The sequence below is a fragment of the Mangifera indica genome, chromosome 2 (assembly GCF_011075055.1).
Source record: "Mangifera indica cultivar Alphonso chromosome 2, CATAS_Mindica_2.1, whole genome shotgun sequence".
Lineage (NCBI taxonomy): Eukaryota > Viridiplantae > Streptophyta > Magnoliopsida > Sapindales > Anacardiaceae > Mangifera > Mangifera indica.
The window spans coordinates 13,056,238-13,075,561 of NC_058138.1; the positions used below are offsets into that span (position 1 = coordinate 13,056,238).

General features: G+C 33.9%; 2 protein-coding genes across 2 annotated transcripts; both read right to left on the reverse strand.

The window, feature by feature from the left end:
• Positions 1-2,505: 2,505 nt before the first annotated feature.
• Positions 2,506-6,399, reverse strand: LOC123208558 (double-stranded RNA-binding protein 1-like). The gene is made up of 6 exons (XM_044626093.1): positions 6,145-6,399; positions 5,805-5,906; positions 4,901-5,127; positions 4,475-4,694; positions 3,168-3,335; positions 2,506-3,053 (listed from the first exon to the last, which is right to left on the reverse strand). Exons 1-6 carry the CDS (start codon positions 6,359-6,361, stop codon positions 2,671-2,673), a joined length of 1,317 nt encoding a protein of 438 aa, XP_044482028.1. The 5' UTR covers positions 6,362-6,399; the 3' UTR covers positions 2,506-2,670.
• Positions 6,400-7,743: 1,344 nt separating this feature from the next.
• Positions 7,744-13,184, reverse strand: LOC123209441 (5-methyltetrahydropteroyltriglutamate--homocysteine methyltransferase-like). The gene is made up of 12 exons (XM_044627506.1): positions 12,973-13,184; positions 12,536-12,898; positions 12,360-12,447; positions 11,450-11,577; positions 10,926-11,317; positions 10,680-10,843; positions 9,836-9,916; positions 9,589-9,755; positions 9,392-9,497; positions 9,008-9,258; positions 8,729-8,930; positions 7,744-8,394 (listed from the first exon to the last, which is right to left on the reverse strand). Exons 1-12 carry the CDS (start codon positions 13,095-13,097, stop codon positions 8,026-8,028), a joined length of 2,436 nt encoding a protein of 811 aa, XP_044483441.1. The 5' UTR covers positions 13,098-13,184; the 3' UTR covers positions 7,744-8,025.
• Between the last annotated feature and the right edge of the window lie 6,140 nt (positions 13,185-19,324).

The following is a 19,324-nucleotide window of genomic DNA, read 5'->3' on the forward strand; positions in this document are numbered from 1 at the left end:
ATAGTTAGGAACTCTTAATTATTCCTTAATTTAACCATATAAGGTTACGCTTATTTAATCCCCCATCAATTACACACAATTTAATGTAGTTCGGTAATTTTAGTTCTTTAAATGGGCACAAATGGTCTATGCATGAACATTCACTATATCACATGTCTGCACTAGTGTCACTATCCTAGTGATGATTGTGCATCCTTGCATGTCATTATGACCATGCACCCATGCACTCTCACTGTTCCTCATCTTCATCCCTATGTATGAATGATGTGCACTTCTTTTGGCATTTGTCTATACACCCTAAATCATGAAAATTAAATCTCTAACACCCTAGGTTAATCTTATCATCCCAAATTGCTTATTAATATTCTCAGCAATCAAGATTAGAAATACAGTAGCTTCAATATATATTTAAACTCAAATTTTCAATTCATACATATCATTACTTTTCATTCGACTCTTAAATTCATAATACTATAATTTACAACTAGATATTAACATGATCATGGATTCCTAACATTTTTAACTTTAAAGAACATTGTAGAATAGAATCACCTACTTACCTCTATCTCTAACGACTCAATAATCATTAAGTGGCTATAGGCTTTCCGTTGACTTCCTTCCTTTTCTGATGTTCTAGGAGGGTTGTAAAAATATTATAAAATTCCTCTCAACCAAAATCAATCTCTTTATATTGTTTATAAGTAAAAACCATCATGTACGGCAGTGAATTCCCCATGCACGTTCATCCAAGAAGTTACAATTGCCATGGGTCATGTCCTTTATCATCTAGAGACACGATTTATCCATAGCCATTGCATATAAATGGTGGTGCATCATCAATGCATGATCATTCATCATGTTCATCTTACATAACTCCCTATTGCACAATCATTCACATTGCATGAATGATTCTAGCAAATGAATGGGCATACAACTAATATGTTTGACTGTGCATCTTCACAAATTTTCAAAATAAAATAATTTAAATAACATAAAATGATTAAAAATACCCTTAAGACGTACCTAGAATTGAATTAGAACCGAATTAAACCCGAATAGAGTAAAGTTCGTTTTTGGGGAGATCAGCTTGAGCTTAGCTTGGATTCACCAAGCTTGGGCTTCGTTAGGCTCTTGTTCAGTTCAGCTCACTTCATAGATCAGGAGTTTATGTAGATAAGCTGAACTTAACTCGAGCTCGCCAAACTCATTTGCTTGAATTTAGTTCACTTGTGATTTGTGTGGTATAGTTAAAAAAAAAATTTAATATATTTTAGCTCTGGTTCGACTTTGAGTTCGTATATGTCAGGCTCAAGTTTAGATTCGTTTGAACAAAGCTTATATCAAGCTCGAGCAAACTCATTTCGAATCCAACCCTAAACGTACCTATGAATGTTACAAAACAATAAATCAAACTAGACCAAACCATAGTTTTCTAGTTCGGTTTGGTTTATTTTAAAACTCAGAATTGTCTGGTTTGATTCGAAATTTTGTCAAACCACCTTTTTTTTCCAATTTGGTTCCAGTTATATTATTTTAATTAATTTTAGTAATAATTGTACCAATTTTAACTTAAGTTGTATAATTCATTGTAATACTTCTTTTTCTATGAAACTTATGTATCAAACCTCCTTTTAAGATTTAGAAGCATGTGTTATAGATATCAATCATCACAAGAGTAGGTCTAGCAAACGGACCTCTTGAAATCAAGTTTGGCTAGTTATTTCAAAAAATAACTATAAAAAAAAAAAGATATTAAATGGAAAATAAAAAGTAAAAGTAAAATAATTATGTATGTTTCAATTAAAATTGACTAAATTTGTATTGTTTTTGTTTATGCAAAAAATGAAATCAAGTCTATTAATATGTATATCTACTTTGACATGTTTAACATATCTGCGGGGGATGTATTTAATATTGCATAATTAAAAAACAAGTGTATCCAACTATCCATGTTATTTACTTATTACTCCAAATTAATTTGGTCAAGAACTAGAATAATTTACCATTATTGTTGGAAAAAATCATACTAAATCTGTAAATCGAAATACTGTAAATTGTGCAACCAGAATATATCAAATCATTCGTGGGATTGATCCGTAATGTTCGAAGAGATCCAAAGTTATTTGTTTTCACAGCACAATTTGTCTTTTATGTACTTTGATTCCGGGAGTGGAAACACCTTTTCTATGTATTTTGAGAGGAGTATTGTGTTTATCATTTCTGCCTCTTTTGTGTACCTTTAATCATATGGCAATTGTTGGGCTTTAATACGTGTCCAATTGTCAATAACCTCCTTCAACTGCGACCAATACATTTAATGCAAACAGGTCAGATCGACTCGTCATGAGTAGATTATAAACTCAATAATTATTAACTTCGAAAGAAAATCCCAATCAGGGGTTTAAAATTGTGTTTTTAATCCTGATAGATGTACTAAAGATCAGATAAATTTAAGTGAACTGCTTCAGCAGCCAAAAATGTCACACAACAGACACAATTTATAAGTATGGCAATAGTTATTATTTATTATGTATATAAGTCTTACGGTCTCAGACTATGAGATCCATAACAAGTCTTCTAAGTTGATTTCAAATTTCAATACAGAAGAACATTTATCAGTCATATCATGATGTATAGGCGATAGACATAGTTACCAGAGAGCAGCATTTTCTAATTGGTTTCATTTGGGAACTCCAAGCTCACGGCCACCCATTGATTGTCGCTAATTGGCAGCAGTGTGATGCCCTTGGGGAATGTAATCTCAGGGATGCATGAATAAACCCTCACCCTGTTGCAAAGCAAGTAGCTTCTTGTTTCTGCAGGAGTTCCGACACTTAAGTCTGCAATCGAGAGAGAAGAAATATCCGGTAATTGCTTCATTGTTATCGGAGGAGAAGGAATTGAGCATCCTTCGGGTGAGGTGGGTATATGAAAGCTAGACAGCGTGTCATGCATACATGGAATAGATTCATCAGAGCTGCTCTTTGCATTGGCTGCTTTTGTTTCAGATGAATGTACTTCTTGGACTAATTGTGTGATATGCATTATGTCATCTATAATTGAAGAAACAATCAGTATAATTTTTGGCTAATGCAACCTGAAATTTGTTTCATGCTTTTTTAACATATGGTTAATATAAAGAAATAGGAATTGCAAGAACTTGTTACCTTCACTATTATACGTGTAATTAGTTACTAAAGATGTCAAGACATCAGATTTTTCTTGGAGGTTTTCGGAATCGAAAATGACTGCCAAGTCTGAGGTAGAAGTAGATGTTGAAGCTCTATTCACCTCAGTAGTGCGAGAAGATAACCCAATTGTCGGACTCTGTCCACCTGAACAAATACCAGAACTTAGGTACCAAATTGAATATTCAGCTATTCTATTGCTTAATTCAATGAAGCGGAAACAATCGAGAGAGCAACAGAGAGACGCATTTATATGTGCAAATGCATTTGGAAGCACATATATAAAGTAAAACATTCAAGCAAATCGTTAAATGACGGAAAATTTGATGATATCAAAAAGTGAAATTGCCAGGTACAAAGGGTATTGGTTTACTCACTCCGGTAAGATGAAAAACTTGGAGACTAATGATGGACGGAAAACTTGGAAATAATCAGGAAACAGAAAATAGGTACAATGAAACTAATGCTAATGGGCCACAGATGAACTATGCAACAGAATGGCCTGAGAGACTAATGAAGGCTTGATGGTAAAATCTGGAAAAGCTTCAGCACTATTATAGCTCAGAAATTTACATCCAAATGAATAAGAAAGAAAATGTAAAGTTGACAAATTAAATAATTAAACAAGATAAGCACTCAAAAATAGGATAACAAGATGAACCAAGAAAGAGATACCAAAGGATTGAAGTTGTGACCTATGTAGCACGGAAATGGAAACAGAAAAACATGGAAACACATTTTTTAAAAAATATAGGAACACTTATATATATGAAAAATATAAGGGTTTTTTTATAAATATCAAATTTTTTGTAACAAAAATACATAAACTTATATAATATAAAAATAAATAATACAAAAAGAATGAAGAGAAATAACACTATAAATAGAATTATAGAACCTCTTGTAAATTGTTCTTGAGCAAACACATATAGATATTTAAAAAATAATAATAATACACACTAGTCTATATAATATGTAAGGAAGGAGATGAATAACACATCGAAAAGTGGAGATGAGATGAATTCAATATGAGATTTAAAGACATTTCAGATTTGAAAATACAAAAGATATGTGTTTAATCGATTTTATGATTTTTTTTTTTTAAAAGCGTTTCAAAATTTTTTAAAAATTTCAAAATAACCCGAAACGTTTTGTACAAGTTTCAAGGAGTTTTGGAAATAGAAAAGTTTCTAAAATATGGAAATGCACCCCATTTTGAGTTTATGTGCTACTTTGTGACGGAGAGAATAACATCGACGAAATACAACAGAAAAAGGGTAACATACTCTCTATTAAAGCTATGTAAGCAACTATCGCAGCATTGATCTCAGCCTCTTTCTTGGACTTTCCTGCCTTCCCATAGAAAACTTCACCTCTTACTTCCAAAGTAGAATAAAATACCGGCATGTGAGATGCACCAGATTGTATTGTCTTATACACCGGCAAGGAAAGATCTTGTCTCTGGCAAAACATCTGTAAGAGATTCTTGTAAAAGCCATAGTCATCCTGAAAATTAGAATACAATCAACAATATAATCCTTGGAAATTAGAATAAAATCAATAATATGAGTCACAATAAGCATGAAACACATTACAGAATCACACGAATATAAGCAGGCATGTGCATGCAGACAAACTTTTATTAATTAATGATTGTCTTTGTGCCCAACATATTGTTAGAGTAAAATGGAGGATTCAATTTTGGCATTTACCTCTTGAAGTCCATCCAATGACAATGATGTTAAAGCAATCTTTGCAGCAGCCTGTTCTGCTTGATTTAGATTTGCGAAGAACTCATGGCTCTCAAAAGTATGTCCATCAACTGTTACTGTAGCCTTAAAGCAAGGGGAATGAGCTGAGCCCTCTGTTATACTGGAATACACTGGTGACTCAAGATTTTTGCGTCGAGCATAATTCTTCAGCAGACATTTGTAAACATCTATAACCACAAGTCAACCCGGTAAGATATCTTACAGAGGTACCCGGGCAAGCACAGCAAGAGATGTGGTAACTTACAGGAAATCAATCATGGCACAACAAAAAATTTAAAGAATGTGTCATTCACATGGAATCATTTAAAATAGTGCAAAAAAATTTTTAGTTTTAATGTCACACAAGCTGACGCCCAAATTTGAAATTAGGAGGTTAGTTGTCTAATCTATTCTGCCCTAAAATGGATGTTAAAAACAAAGAAACAGTCTGTTCTTGGACTGGGGATAAAATGAGAAAGAAAAAGAAAACATTGAAAAGCTACTGTCCTGTGATTTTTGATAACTATAGCATACGAACAATAGCATAAACTAAAAAGCTTCATATAACTGCCCTATTTCTTTCCGATAAGAATCAAATATGAAGAATCCAAAGATAGGCATAGTGGTACATTCAATCTTCCTTGCAAATAAACAAATTCCAGAACTAATTGAGCCATGAGAAATTGTGTGAGTAGAAAGACTAAAGAATTTTCCTTTCTTAGTTGTAAAACTGTTCTCCAGCATTTTAGTGATTTATTCCGATAAGAGCTTTAAAAATATAAGTTTATGAGGATTGTAAAAGAAGAGTTCTAGCTTTTCATAAGATAATTTTTTGAAAGAAACACGTGATCATGAAATTCCTCACCATTTTTGTCAGCTGAAGCTTGTAAATAAATCTCAGTACCCCTAAAATTTTCTCCCATTTCTGGTTCTCCTGCAGTGGGTTCAGCACTTGCAATCGAGGAACCTGATGATAATTATAACAAGAAAAGATCATGCTACTCATTTCAATATTAAAAACCATAAAATTTGTAAACCCTTTATGTTGACTCCATATATCTTCCAATAATTATAGTTAAGAAAAATTAGTATAACAATACTTCAATGAAACAAGGAAACACAAAAAACAGAAGGAAATTCATTTTCAAAATAATATATAAAAAATTTTCAAGACATCGTTCCTTCAAGTGCATTATCAGTCATACCAGTAGAAGCAGTCAAGTGGAGATAAGCGAACATGGCAGCGTCGTTTTGAGAGTGTTTAAAAGATTTGCAAGAGACAGACGAGTGAAAGGAGAGGCCATTGACGACAACAGAAGACTTGAAACGAGGGTTGTGATCAGGTCCGTCTTTCATGGAGGAGTAGCTCGGCAAGCTCCAACGCCTCTTATGGCACAGCTCCTGCAGCTTCGCCTTATACATTTTCGTTTATTCTGAAATATTAATCACTCTGTCTCGAATTTTTGAAGCATCTCAGAGGACGAGCTTTGTGAAGAATAACTTCAAATTCATGCTTGCCGCGTGCTGTACTTCCATCACGATAGTTTTGTTTGCATGATTTTTTTATCAAATACACAATTGGCAATTGATTCAAGAAGTTCATGAAAACTTTTATAAAAATTCAGATGCAAGTTTTATCGTAATGGCAAAATTTTGTTTCACTAAAGGAAACATTTACGACTGTTTAAGATTTCGAATGTACGGATAAACTGATCCAAGCCAATTTAGCTCGAATTGGCTTTCAATTTGATTCACATTGAATTCAAACTGAAATTTTATTTAGTAGCTCAATTTAAATTTGATTTGAATCTTCTTATAATGATATTGTCAACACTATTTAATCTATCAATAATACTATTTATTTCATCACTAACATTTTTTATTCTGTCAATAATACTACTCATCCCACCTAGAGATGACAACAGAGAGGGGCAAAGAGGGGATATCAATCCCCATCCTCATCCTTGTAAAAGATATCAATCTCCATCTCCATTACAAATATGATAAAGATTTTTCGTCCCTTCTCCATGAAAGAAAATCTCCTCCCTATCCATTTCTTATACTCGTCCCCACAAGGAATAATCCCTTTCTCATACATTATAAGCACAACATAAATATATTAAATAATAAAATTAACTAAAATTAAAACAAACTCACTATTTCAAATATAACAAATATCATATATTAACTACATTAATATACACAGCAAAATAAATAAATAAATTTGAAAAACATAAATAATTTAAAATTATAAGGATATGTTAATATCTTAAACTTATTAATGAAAGATTATTAGTAAGATTGTGAACATATTTTTTATTTCCATCTCCTTTCTTAATTATATTAGAAAATCTCTTATCTGATAAGGTTAAGAAAGGCCCAAGACCCTAAATTCGGACCAAAATAGTTATCTCTAATCTCATCAATAATCATCCAACAATATTTTCCATCAGTTCAAATTCAATCTAATTTTAACTCAAATTTGACATAATGAATTTGATCAAACTCTAAGCAAATCCACATTCAAGTATTACTTGGCTCAAAGCGCACTGATCCTATTTGCTTCTCTAAGGTCTCAATCACTAAAGGAGGATAACAATGAAACTCCAAGGAAGTCTTAATCTGGTCTGAAGCCGCTTGCAAGTTTATTAGAGTCGAACACCCTATAACTTGAGTTCAATAATGTTACATACCCATGGCTTGAGCCCAACTTATGGCCGTTCATTTTGAGCTTCAACGAATTGAGCCAGTAATCAAGACAGCTCAACTGGGATCCACCCCTACAAAGAGACCAGAAAAGCAAATGGTACCAATATGCAACTACATTTCTATATTTTCCATTCCATTTTTCCAGGTATTTATACAACACAGTAAAGCCAGGCAAATATGGTAAAGATAAAATTGCTTTATAGAAAAGAAAATTGGAGGCAATAATGGCCTAGATAGTATACCCAGATACAGTAGAAAAACATAATCATCTCCCAAGAAAAGGAAAATTTATCTCAGAACAAAGCCGCCAAATTATTCAGTCTCTCGCAGATAATCTCCTAACTTTATAAGATATACTTGCATGCCACCTTTTGAACTTACTTTGTGCTTGCAAGCTGGTTACGAAGAAGCTTGGCAGCAGCAACCATGTTGCTAAGTGCAGGCTTGACTTCAGAATACTTGCGAGTCTTGAGACCACAGTCGGGGTTTACCCAGAGGATGTTACTCTCAAGAACGGCAAGCATCTTGTTTATGCGGTCAGCAATTTCTTCTGAGGAAGGAATTCTTGGCGAGTGAATATCATACACACCAGGACCAATTCCAGCACCATACTTTATACCCTCACGGAAAACAGAGAGAAGCTTTTCATCTGATCTAGAATTCTCAATAGTGATTACATCGGCATCCATGTCTATAATTGAGTGGATGATATCATTAAAGTGCGAATAGCACATGTGGGTGTGGATCTGTTGAAATTAACAATAACATTTTTCAGATGATATTATTAACTCATGATGAATACATAAAGAGATGTGCACATTCACCAATACAGCTGCAAAACTGCAGGCTCTATTTTGAAAAACTAAAAAATATATAAAAAACACGTTCGTCCTATGATCAAGCAGAGTGTTGCACATTAATTTTCACAAGTAAATTATGTAATTTCATTATGGAAAATGTCTGTTAAGGTATTTGTCAACATGACCTGCATATTCCAAGATTATACAAGCAATACATAAAAGAACATTAAGCAAAGATACAAGACAAGTAACATTAAGTAGAAAAAAATTAAAGATGAACCTGGGTGGTGTCTTGTACACCACAGTTGGTGATCCTGAAGGAGTGCACAGCCCACTTTAGATAAAATTCTTGCTCAGACTTTCTAAGGGGCAAACCCTCTCTTAAAGCAGCCTCATCAATTTGGATGACATTAATACCAGCTTTCTCAAGATCCTCAACCTCATCCTTGATTGCCAAAGCAATTTGATAGCAGGTCTCAAATCTAGAAACAGGAAACACATAAAAGGTTAAAATACTAGAAACTGAGTTTTATAACATTAGTTGGATTACTCTTCTCACCTGGGCTGGTCATTTCTGACAAAGGACCAGTTCAAAATGGTGACTGGCCCAGTGAGCATTCCCTTCATTGGTCGCTTGGTCATACTCTGTGCCATTGAAGACCAGAAGACAGTCATGGCCTTTGGGCGGCTTACATCACCATAAATGATGGGAGGCTTAACACAACGTGAGCCATAAGATTGAACCCAGCCATTCACAGTGAAGGCAAAGCCAGATAGTTGCTCCCCAAAGTACTCAACCATGTCATTCCTCTGCATTGCCAAGACATACAAGTGACAAAAGAGAGACAGACAGACACAGAAAAAGAATTCAATATCTTATTTCTGCAGCAAGCACAGCTCCAGTGGACATACTAAGTTAATCTATTCAAAAGTTTTAACTCACCTCTGGTTCTCCATGAACCAGAACATCAATGTCAAGCTCTTCCTGAAGCTTGACAACTTTGTTAATTTCCTCCTTCATACATTTGACATAATTATCCTCAGAGACTCTGGAAATAAACCACAACTAGTTGCATAACACATAAACAGAAATAATGAAAGAGTTAATCAAAACACAACATCAAGAGCAATAAATCTCACTTTTTTGCCTTGTACTCACGGCGCACTCTTCTAAGATCTGTAGTCTGTGGGAAAGATCCAATAGTGGTGGTAGGAAGCATTGGAAGGCCTAACTTCTTCTGCTGAGCATCCAGCCTGGCACTTACATTAGTGGATCTGCGGTGGTCGGAACCCTTCAAACCACCAGCCTAAACAAGAATCAACAAGTAAGCACCGGTCCAAGAAAATTAGCAATGTGAAAGAAAAAAATAGTTCTGTAATCACTTACAGCCTTTTGGACAGCATCATGTGTCACCCTTGGGGAGGATTTTCTAGAAGCCTGAGCTGCAGCGTTAGAGGAGAAGTAGGCCTGCAGAAAGGAAAAAATGCAATGAAGCACTTAGAAGCATTCATACAACAACAAAAGAATAAAATTAAAACCAAAACTTCGCAGCAACAGTATGCTACCATCCACTCTGAATCTAAAGGAATTAACAATATATTCTAGGAATACAGAGGACTCAGTCAAACAGAGTATAAGTTAACTTCTTGGACACAACTGAAGGGCTATGAATCATCATTTCCAGAGTCAAGAATTTCAACCACCCTTAACTAATGAGGATTTAGCAGAGCTAAGAAAAATGGCCAATGTTGTGCACACGCATTCACGAAGAAAATTTTATTAAAAAATTCAGAAAAAGTAACATAACGAAGAAAATTAGGTTTCAGAGAAGGGGAATCTCATATTAACATGAGAGAATTACATTAAAGTCTTTCCCTCAAAGTATGTAAAACATATGCAGTTAAAAACATATCAGGCAATGAATAGAAAAATATCACTTCATTTCTTCTGTTAAGACATGATAACACAACAAAGAATCAGCTTTGTTTCTTTGGAACCCTCAAACTTTTACTTTGTATATGTCAACATATATAAAACATTGACCCAAAATGATAGTTTTGAGTCATTCTAAGAGTTTTGATTAGCCACAATATTATCTCAAGGCTCTGATGGGCAAAATGTATAACAGTAAACTTAAAAACAATATTCTGTAAATGTTATAGACTATAATTTCAACCATTTAAATAATAAAAACACATATAAAACAAATCCTCGTGGCAGACTGCAGTACCTCATCCTTGTGCCCAGAAATTGCCTTGGCCAGTGCATTTACTTCAATTATTTTCTGTGCAGCAAATGCCAGCCAGGACTTGATCTCACTATCCAACTTAGTTTCATTCACTAGATCAACTGCTGTGTGGAGTAGTGAGCAAGCTGTTGAGACTACAAGCTTATCTGCAGAACCAAACAGCTAGAATTATTAAAACCATAAAAATAAGTCATAAGTGCAATAGTAAAGGAATGCAACAGAAAATACCCTTTCCAACAATGCCCTCAAGAGTCTGCAGGGTACTAAGGGAAGAAGCTAGATCATTAGCCCAAATGTTCCTACCATCAACCAATCCGGCAAAGAGATATTTGCCAGAAGGAAATCCACCTTTTACTAATTCAAGTGTCTTTGTTCCACGAACCAGGTCAAACCCATACCCAATGACACCCTTCAACGAGGTTAGAGTTTTGTATGCCTCCGGAGTAACATCAGCAAAGTATGTCTCAATTAAGACATTCAAGCCAGACAGAGATGACTCCAGCTCGGAGTAAGCATTAGTAAATGCCTCTAACTGATGAGAATCAAGATCCATCACAAGAGTTGGCTCGTCAAACTGAATCCAGGTAGCACCAGCAGCCTTCAACTCAGCCACAACCTCCCTGCCAGTATATATAAATTCACATGGATCAATCAAAGAGAGAAATGCCTCCAAGTACAATATGCAACATGACCATGATGACTCAACTCAGTCATATATAAACATTAATAATCAATCTTATCACATGACTTACTTGTAGACAGGAAGAATCTTGCTAGTAAGGGAAAGAAGAGAAAAAGATTTTTCCACACCCTTTGATGGTTTAGAAAGCAACAAGTATGAGACAGGGCCCACCAGGACGGGAACTGTATCAACTCCAAGCTGCACAAGAAAAAGCAAACAAAAAGAGACTTAGCGAATCAAGAAGTGCATAGAAAATCAAGAAGGGATATTATAGAATTAAAGCCACCATTAATCATTTCATGAGTACACTTAAAAAGATCTCTTAATTGAAGGTAATAGCCATAATGAAAATCTATATGATGCAATCCAAAAGTTGATCATTAAACTTAATTTAGAAAGGTGGTTATTCAATCAGAAAAACATCAAGTTCAAAAATATTGTTGTTAATTCTCATGCTTTAAGCATTGAACCATTAATATGAACCATTGAATATTTCATTGATTTAATTGTATGCATGCCCCAGAACGAAAACTTTCATTCTGGTTTAACAAAGCTATAATTGGACTTTTAACTTCTCTGTGTTCGATAATTTTTAGCATACAATTCATGTAACATTGACATTGTGCTTTAACTCGCCTATTATCACACTTTTTTACAAAAAATTAGATCCTTAAAAGGCAGGAGTTTCGAACTTAACTCTTTAACACTCTTTTTTCTGTTTTATTATTGGGTTTATTAAACCATTTGTCAAAAAACAATGTAGTTCAAGGAAGGCTGTAGATTATAGAACAGACAGAGTAAAGAATGTTAAATAAAATAAAGTGGTTAAAGTATAAACTAAAGGAATTCTTTTAATTGTTTTTCGGCATCAGATTTTGTACTGGGTAAGTGGATAAAAGATTTATCTATGTTATACAATTTAATTCTCAATGATGTAATAATGTAATAATATAATATCAATAGTAACAGAGCAAACTTACGGCTTTGGCCTCTTTGTATTCATTGACAGCCTTGTGAGATGCATATGAAAACTTGATCTCCGGTCCCAATTCAGGCACAATATAATGGCTACAAAACCAACCAAAAACAACACATCAAACATTTATCCACAAAAAAATAAAATTTGAAAAACAAATCTTTGAGTTTCACAACTTACTAGTTGGTATCAAACCACTTGGTCATTTCCATAGCGGGAACAGAATCATTACCCCTAGCCATTGAAAAATAGACATCGAAACCAATCTCACCACCATTCCAATTATATCTTGAAGGAACAGCACCCAACATGGCAGTGGTATCCAACACTTGATCATAGTATGAAAATGTATTACTGGGTATGAATTTAATTCCCACCTCGGCCATCTGTTTCCAAATGGACGATCTGAGATCAGCCGCCACCTTCTGCAAATCATCGGCGGTGCTCTTGCCGTCCCAGAACGATTCTAATGCAAACTTCAACTCTCTCTTTGGCCCCATACGAGGGTATCCAATAATATGGGAGGCCATTGCTCTTATAGATCTATCAATGAGATAAAAACATAAGCAAAAAATGAAAATATAAGTAAATTTTCAAGAAATAAATGAAAAATGCACCTGAAAGAGAAACGAGTTGTGTGAGAAGTGAAGCGAAGGAATGAAGGGGAAAAAGAGTAAGAAGAGCGAGTTGTGAGAGATATGGATATGGATACTCCTTTTATGGGGGAAGTGATTTGGCTCATTTATGCTCTTCCTTGGATCTAAATCTCTTTTATCATTTTTTTAAGGTGATGGCGAGTTTTCTTGGAATGGTTGTATTGGGTTGAAGGTATTTGATGTGATACAGCATATATACATATATTTGGGAGAGTGACGGCCCTCTTCTAATCTTCTTAATTGATTCATTCTTTAAAGGCCAAAGGACTTATTTTCACTTAAGGTTGGATTCAAATCGAGTTTATTCAAATTTGATTTCAAATTTAACTCGAATAAACTCAAAATGAGCTAAACTCAAACAAACTTGAACTCAAAGCTAAAACTTCAATATTTTTGAGTTCAAGTTTTTGGAGTGTTTAGCTCGTCAAGTTCGTAAGCTAAAAATTTTGATATAAAATGATATCATTTTAATAACGAGTTACTTAAAAACTCGAACTCAAGTTTTGCTCTTTTGAAACTAGTTAAACTTGAGCTTATTTGAAAGGAGTTTGAGCTCAATTCCATGCAAATCGCATTGAGCTCGAGCACGATTCAGCTCAGCTCGAATCTAACCCTATTCCCACCTAAGATTGATGATTTCCCAGGTTTTTACTTTTTAATTTTGAAAAATTTTTTTACTCACTCATGAACAATAAAAATTAATTGAATCGATTAGTTTTAAAATTTATATTGGTTTCCCCTCCTAAACTCTAAAAACTAACAATTTTTCTTTTGGTGAAGTTTTAAAAAATCATATTTCCCTCCTAAGGGTTATATCCAACCACTTCCTCTGGTGCCACCACCAGCGGTCTCTCCCTCTTGACAATTCCTCTTTCTCCAACGGTCTCCCCCAACGTCTCTTCTCCATCTAGCAATCAGGCGATGTTCATTTGAAAAGACAAATCATCTTCTCATATGAAAACAAGATCAACCTCCCCTTTGCCTAAGAGTCGCACAATCGCTAAAGGGAGAAGAGAGGTTGAGCCTGTCGAAGAAAGAAAAACTGTCGAGAGGAAGAGACTACTGGCAATATGCCAGAAGGAGTGGTCGAATATTGAAGTATAAACCCTACGGGGGGAAATGTGATTTTTTTTAATTTATCATAGGAAAAAATTGTTAGTTTTTAGAGTTTAAGAGAAAAAAATTTAGTGTATTTTTAATATTATAGGTAAAATGACGATTTTGCTCTTAAAACTAACTAACTTAACTAGGTTAGAGTTGAACCAAGTTGGCTCAGGCTTGAAAGCCAACTCGGCTAGGTTTGAATTCGTTTACTTCGAATATGAATCAAGTTCGAGTTAAGAGATCGACTCGTTTTAAAATCAAGTCGAACTCTAGCTATAGAGAGTTCGGCTCGGTTTGACTCATGAGCTAGATAATAGCTCGATTCAATTCGAACTTGGCTTGTGGCTTGATTCGAATTATATTAAATAATTGTTAAACGACATCATTTTGTTAATGAGCCACAAATTCTAAGCCATGAATTTGCGTCATAAATTCAAATTAAACTTAAATCGAATTTAAACTAAAATATTTTTATTCTAACTGAATTCAAACCACCCTTAATATTGGTTCGACAAATTCAAGTCAAGTTATTTTTCATTTAAGTCAAACTCGAGTCAAATGGTGTTCGGGCTCTTTGGGTGGGAATAAGTCCATTGGCCTTCCTTAAATGATTAATTTGAATTTAGAGCTTTCAACCTCTTCCTCCACTACCCTATTGTGGAAAAGAATGATTTATCATGTCATTCAACAACAAAAACTAGGATGGAAGTGCTAATCTTGGTGTTTGCAACAACTAATATTCGAGCACCATATCTTGCAAATTCTGACATTGCTAGCTTTGCCTGGATTGAAAAAACAAACATAATTCTAAACAATATTAACTTGTAATTTTAAGTTTCGGGTCAGTTCCGATTCCCAAAGGCAAGGAACCAGAACCATTCTTGAAACCTATAGGTTACTTAAGTTTATTACTCAAAACCGACAATATTTATTTTCAATTGTAAGTAAGAACCTAAACCGATAGTCAGGTACCCATTGGTTTCACTTCCAAACATGTAATTTGCTCACCCCTAATGCACACCTAATATGAAACAATCTTCTAATAAATGGTAAACTTAAATTATTCATTATTAATTAAATCACTCTATTATTATATTTGACATTATCTAATGTAATTGTAATAATAGAGTTATCAATTTAATATTCATTAAAAATATTTGTTAATGTTTGATAAATAGTAACACCAGAATAAAGATATTTTAGTGACATAAATGCGATATTTTTTTGCACATCTGCTAATTATAATTAATGTAATTAGCGCAATTGTGCAAAGGTATACTAGGCCATAATTAGAAGCAGTCTATAAATCATAATAGAAATAAGATCAATAAAATCAAATAGCTTTGTCATAATGTAAATTTAGAAATTCTTCTAAATATTGGTTGAACATTATGTTGCATTATCCATTTTGGACAATAAGTGTTTGATTTTAGAAGCAGTCTGTTGAATGAAAAACGATTATTAAACAAGTTACAAATAGAAACTAAATTGTTACATATAATTAAAAATTGATTGAGACTTGAGACAGTTTGAGAATGAGAGATTGATAGAAGTGTAAAAAAATAAAAGTTGCATTTGTAATTTTTCTAGTTTACATTGCTTTTTAAAACATGCTGCCATGTGCAAGATCTCTAGCTGCTAGGATTTGTATTAAGCTACTCCCAAACTGAAATGTTTAAACTGATTAGTTGATAGCCAAGCTCTATTTGGTAGATCTCAAAATCTACAAAGAGCTTGAATTGCCACTTTAGCAGACAGAATTATAACATACCAATGATAATCCCTTTAGCAAACACAAGTTATAAACAAATAGAAGACAATTTGGGGAACTTTATTATGACATATTTTTCATTTTACCTGAAGGTTTAAGTTGATCTGCAATAGCCCAACAACAATATTTAAGCTCTAAAAGAAATATATGGCAACGCTGCTCTAAAGGTTAATCATTATAATAGGATTATTTGATTTTCCATACCATTGTTTTGTGTTTTTTTTCACTAATGTTATCAGCAAAACTCGGTTTCATTTATATATTATTTGTTTGGGGATTGCATACTGCAATATGCAATGACTGTTTTCTGTAGTTGCTGCGATGTTGTGTCATAAGCATGTTTGTGGTTCATACTCAGTTAAGCATTAGAGCCAAAGAAGGAACATGAAGTCTTATTCCAACAAGCTGAGACTGATTTGTTGGTCAAGTGTGATTCATTATTATCTAGGCTATTGTACCTCATTTGTTCTTGCTCTTATGGGAGGGTGAGTGTGTAAGGAAGAGAGGCCTGTGGTGATTTTTTTTGGGTTAAAATTTGAGTTTTTGCATCACATGTCATCTGCACCTTATGGAAGGTCGCATGAGCGATGTACAAGGATTTGTTTGCAAACCATGGTAGCCATTGTGGCCTGGTTGAGTTTTGCTGAGATCAGTTTCTGGAGCCATCTGTCTGCGGGTCTTTCAAAGGGACGCGTTGTTGCAATTAAATTTTCTTGATAGCGATCTTCCTGGTGTTCCCGGGCCTTACCTGTTACAGTGACAAGTTGTGTTGTGCCAAAATGCAGGTCCTGAGGCCGGCTCGGTCCCCTGCTATGTCCAAGCCCAACTGCCGATTATCAACGAACTTATTATTCTTTGCCGACCACAAGAAATGATTCCACTTATCAAAGATCATAACTCAAACAAAATCAGAAGGTATTTCACACAAAATAGTAACTGAAAAAAGAACAAAAGTTGTTTCACCCAAAATAATAACCGATTATGAACCAATATGGCAGCCAAAATATAAAGAATGAACACATCCACTCTAGGGTAATTAAAATTATATGGGAATCAAACCGAATTAATTTTCAAATTGAAAACTAAATTGAAAATTAAGTTATTTGATAAATCAATTTAGATCTCAATTCAAGAACATAGAAAACCCATTTTGAGGTTTGGTTACTAGTTTGTCTAATTTTTTAAAGTGGTTAATTATATTGAATTAGTTTTTAAAAAGTTGAACAAAAATTAATAAAGCAACGAGTATATTTTCAAAAAAATTAGAGAAAAATAAGAAAGTAAAATAATCCTTAGAAATTTGATTTAAAATTAGTGAACTGAAAATTTGATTTGATTAATTAGTATTTTTAGTATAGCTCAAATCAATTACTCTTTAAATTAGTTTAGTTTTGATTTATGATTTTTTTCAAATATCGTCAAACTGATCTCAATTACTACGAATCGATTTAATTAACCAGTTTTGGATACCATCAGTCCACTCACAAGTTATAGGAAGGTAGGAACTCAAGTTAGGAAGCTGAATCAATGGAGAAAAAACCCATGACAAATCATCAAATATCCTAGAAGTGTCTATTGGTTATTGAAAGGAGAACCCTTGAAAGAGATGAAATAAAACTTGATTGTCAAAGAAAAAAAACTCACTTATTATGGCCCCGGAAAAGAGAGTTGTGACTTGTTCTTGGCTAAAGAGAGAGCAATGGTAAGAAAGAAATCATTAAGGCACCCATCAATGGTCGAACAAGAATAGAACAATCAGATAGACAAAAACAACCCTAGAAGTTGATAGCCGATGACTGAAAATTGTGGAAACAACACCAAAAAAGGAGAACCGATGAGAAAAAAACCCATGAACACACATTTGTTTGTCATAGAGAAAGGAAAGAACAACGTTGAAAAAGAACCAAATTGGCCAGAAAGAAAACTTTCTTTTGATGTGAGGTGAAAATGAAAGTTTTCAAAACTAAAGGTGGCAGATATATATATATAGCATGAAAAGTATCCTTTAAGGTTGGATTTAAATCGAGTTTATTTGAGCTTGAAATGAACTTAACTCAAGTGAACTTGAGTTTGAAAGTTAAATATTTTTTAGCTCAAGCTTGAAAAGTGTTCAACTCGTTAAATTCACAAATTTGAAAAAATTTTATATGAATCGACTAAAATAATATCGTTTTGATTAATATGCATTAAAACGATATTACTTTAACCATTTTTCAATTGGCTACTATACCAAGTCAAACTCAAAGTTTGACTTAATTTAAATTTGAACTCAACTATCCTCAAGCAAGCCAAATTCAAACGACTTTGATGAAGGTTTAACGAACTCGAGCTTAAGTTGAATCTAGCCCTAGTATCACCTTGTATAAAATGAGTTGTTACATTAATAGCTCTCATATTTGCCTTGCCATTATATTGATCCAAAATGCATAATATGAGTATTAATTAATAGGTTTCACATTAAAAAAATAACTTGTTTAGATGTATGGGTAACTTTTATGACTAGCATGGCTTTACCCCATTTGCACCTTCTTTGATATGGCAGAAGTAGAAAAAATCCACACTGATAAAATGCGTATGATCATTGGACATTTAATGGTGACATTCTTTTCAAGGGAAAAGGACTATTTCCCACCCAAATTTTAGCCCAATTTCAAAGTCACACCCACGGGAGATGAAAAACCTAAACTTCTACCCATGATCAAACTGCCTTCCAAATTTTCAGTTAAAGACAAGGGTAAAATCATCATTTTACCTATAAACTGTAAAACTTCAAAATTTTATCATTTTCCCCTTCAAGTTTTAAAAACTAACACTTTAACCCATCCACAAAGTTTGAGAAGTTTAGATTTCACCCCTAGGGTTTGCTTCCTTCTCTGGCCACTACTGACAGCCAACGCTTTCCATCGATCTCCCTTCTTTAGCTACAAAGGACGACAAAGAATGAACCTTCGTCGCCCAAATCTAGAGGAACAGACAAATGATGACGTTTCGTTGTCACGTCTAGATAACTTGATGAGTGACGAAGGATGATGAAGCATCATCCTTCGTCATCTAGATTATGCAACGAAGAAAGATCTCTTCGTTCCATGACCATCATCACACCAGGAGAAGGAGGAGGTTAAAGATGACGTCGGAAGATAAAGTTGAAGAGTGGGGGTGAAACTACTATTTTTGAAAGTTATCGGGGGTGACTGAGTTTTGAAAAATATGGAAACCCTAGGTTTGGGGGTGAAAATGTTACTTTTCAAAGTTTAAAAACTTTAGGTAAAGGTAAAATATTAGTTTCTAAAACCTTGGGGGAGGAAAAAGTAACAAACTTTATAACTTTTTATATAAACAGTAAAATAACTATTTTACCCCTCCCTTTAACAGAAAAAATTAAGAGAAGTTTGGTCATGGGTGAGAGTTTAGGTTTTTCATCTCCCATGGGTGTGACTT